We start from the raw sequence: 958 nt of genomic DNA on the forward strand, positions 1-958 counted from the left end.
GGGTGGCGACCGCCGAGGCGGATGCGGCGGTGGCGCCCGCGCCGGCGCCGGTGTCTGCGGGCGGCCCCAGGAGCTCGAGCCTGAGGCCGGGCCGCAGCGCCGCCAGGTCCCTCACGCGCAGCAGGGTCTCCCACTCCAGGGGGAACCTGGGCAGGCGCGAGGTTGGGGAGGGGGATGGCAGAGGGCGGGTGAGGGACGCGGACAGGATGAAACGGCCGCCACGGCGAAGACCGCGTCGGGCGCGGCGCCGCATCACCAGGGTCGCAGGCGGGCCGCCAAGAGACAGCCGGCCCATCGCCGCCGCACCTGTTGCCGCGCAGGCTGAGCTCCCGCAGCCGCGGGCACGCGCCGCCCTCGAGCGCGGCCAGCAGCGCGGCGGCCCCGCGGTCCGCGACCACGTTGCCACCCAGAGCCAGCGACTCCAGGCAGGGGCAGGCCGGCAGTGCGGCCGCCAGCGCCAGCGCGGCGTCGTCACCCAGGCCCGTGGATGACAGGTCGACGGACAGCAGGGACGGCGCCAGCGGCAGCGCGGCGGCCACGGCGCGGCCGCCCTGCGGGCGGAGTGTGGGGATTGGGCAGGGGGTGGGAGGAGCGCGGGGTTGGTGGCGGCCCAGGGGGCGCGGGCGCGCCCGCCAACACCACGCGTGCCTGTGTAACCCTTGCCCATTCCCTGCGAAACAACCTGAGTCAGGCAGTGGCCGCCGACGCCCCCAGCAGTGGCCCCTCCTCCCGTCCCGAGTTCCGCTTGGCCCCTGAGCCGGATCATGCACACACGCGGCCGCGCGGCGCGGCGCTCACCCGTGTCCCCAGGTTCATGCCGCGCAGGTCCAGGGCACTCAGGGCCAGACCCTTGAGCGCACACACCACAGTCTCCCCTGCATCCGCGGGGCTCAGCACCACCAGCCGCGGCCGCCCGCCCCGCGCGCCGCCCGCCGCAGCCTCGCCGCCGCGGCGGCGG

The 958-nt window shown here is 77.3% G+C and overlaps 1 protein-coding gene across 1 annotated transcript in view; it reads right to left on the reverse strand.

Moving 5' to 3' along the window:
* MNEG_14547 (hypothetical protein) overlaps positions 1-816 on the reverse strand; it is a gene marked incomplete at both ends in the record, with an annotated part of 1675 nt that extends 859 nt beyond the window's left edge. The window contains 2 exons of the mRNA XM_014036981.1: positions 307-551; positions 799-816. Coding sequence (XP_013892435.1) covers positions 307-551; positions 799-816 — 263 coding nt within the window. The remainder of the gene's footprint in view (positions 1-306; positions 552-798) is intronic.
* Positions 817-958: the final 142 nt, after the last annotated feature.

Source organism: Monoraphidium neglectum (assembly GCF_000611645.1).
Source record: "Monoraphidium neglectum strain SAG 48.87 unplaced genomic scaffold scaffold04571, whole genome shotgun sequence".
Taxonomy (NCBI): domain Eukaryota; kingdom Viridiplantae; phylum Chlorophyta; class Chlorophyceae; order Sphaeropleales; family Selenastraceae; genus Monoraphidium; species Monoraphidium neglectum.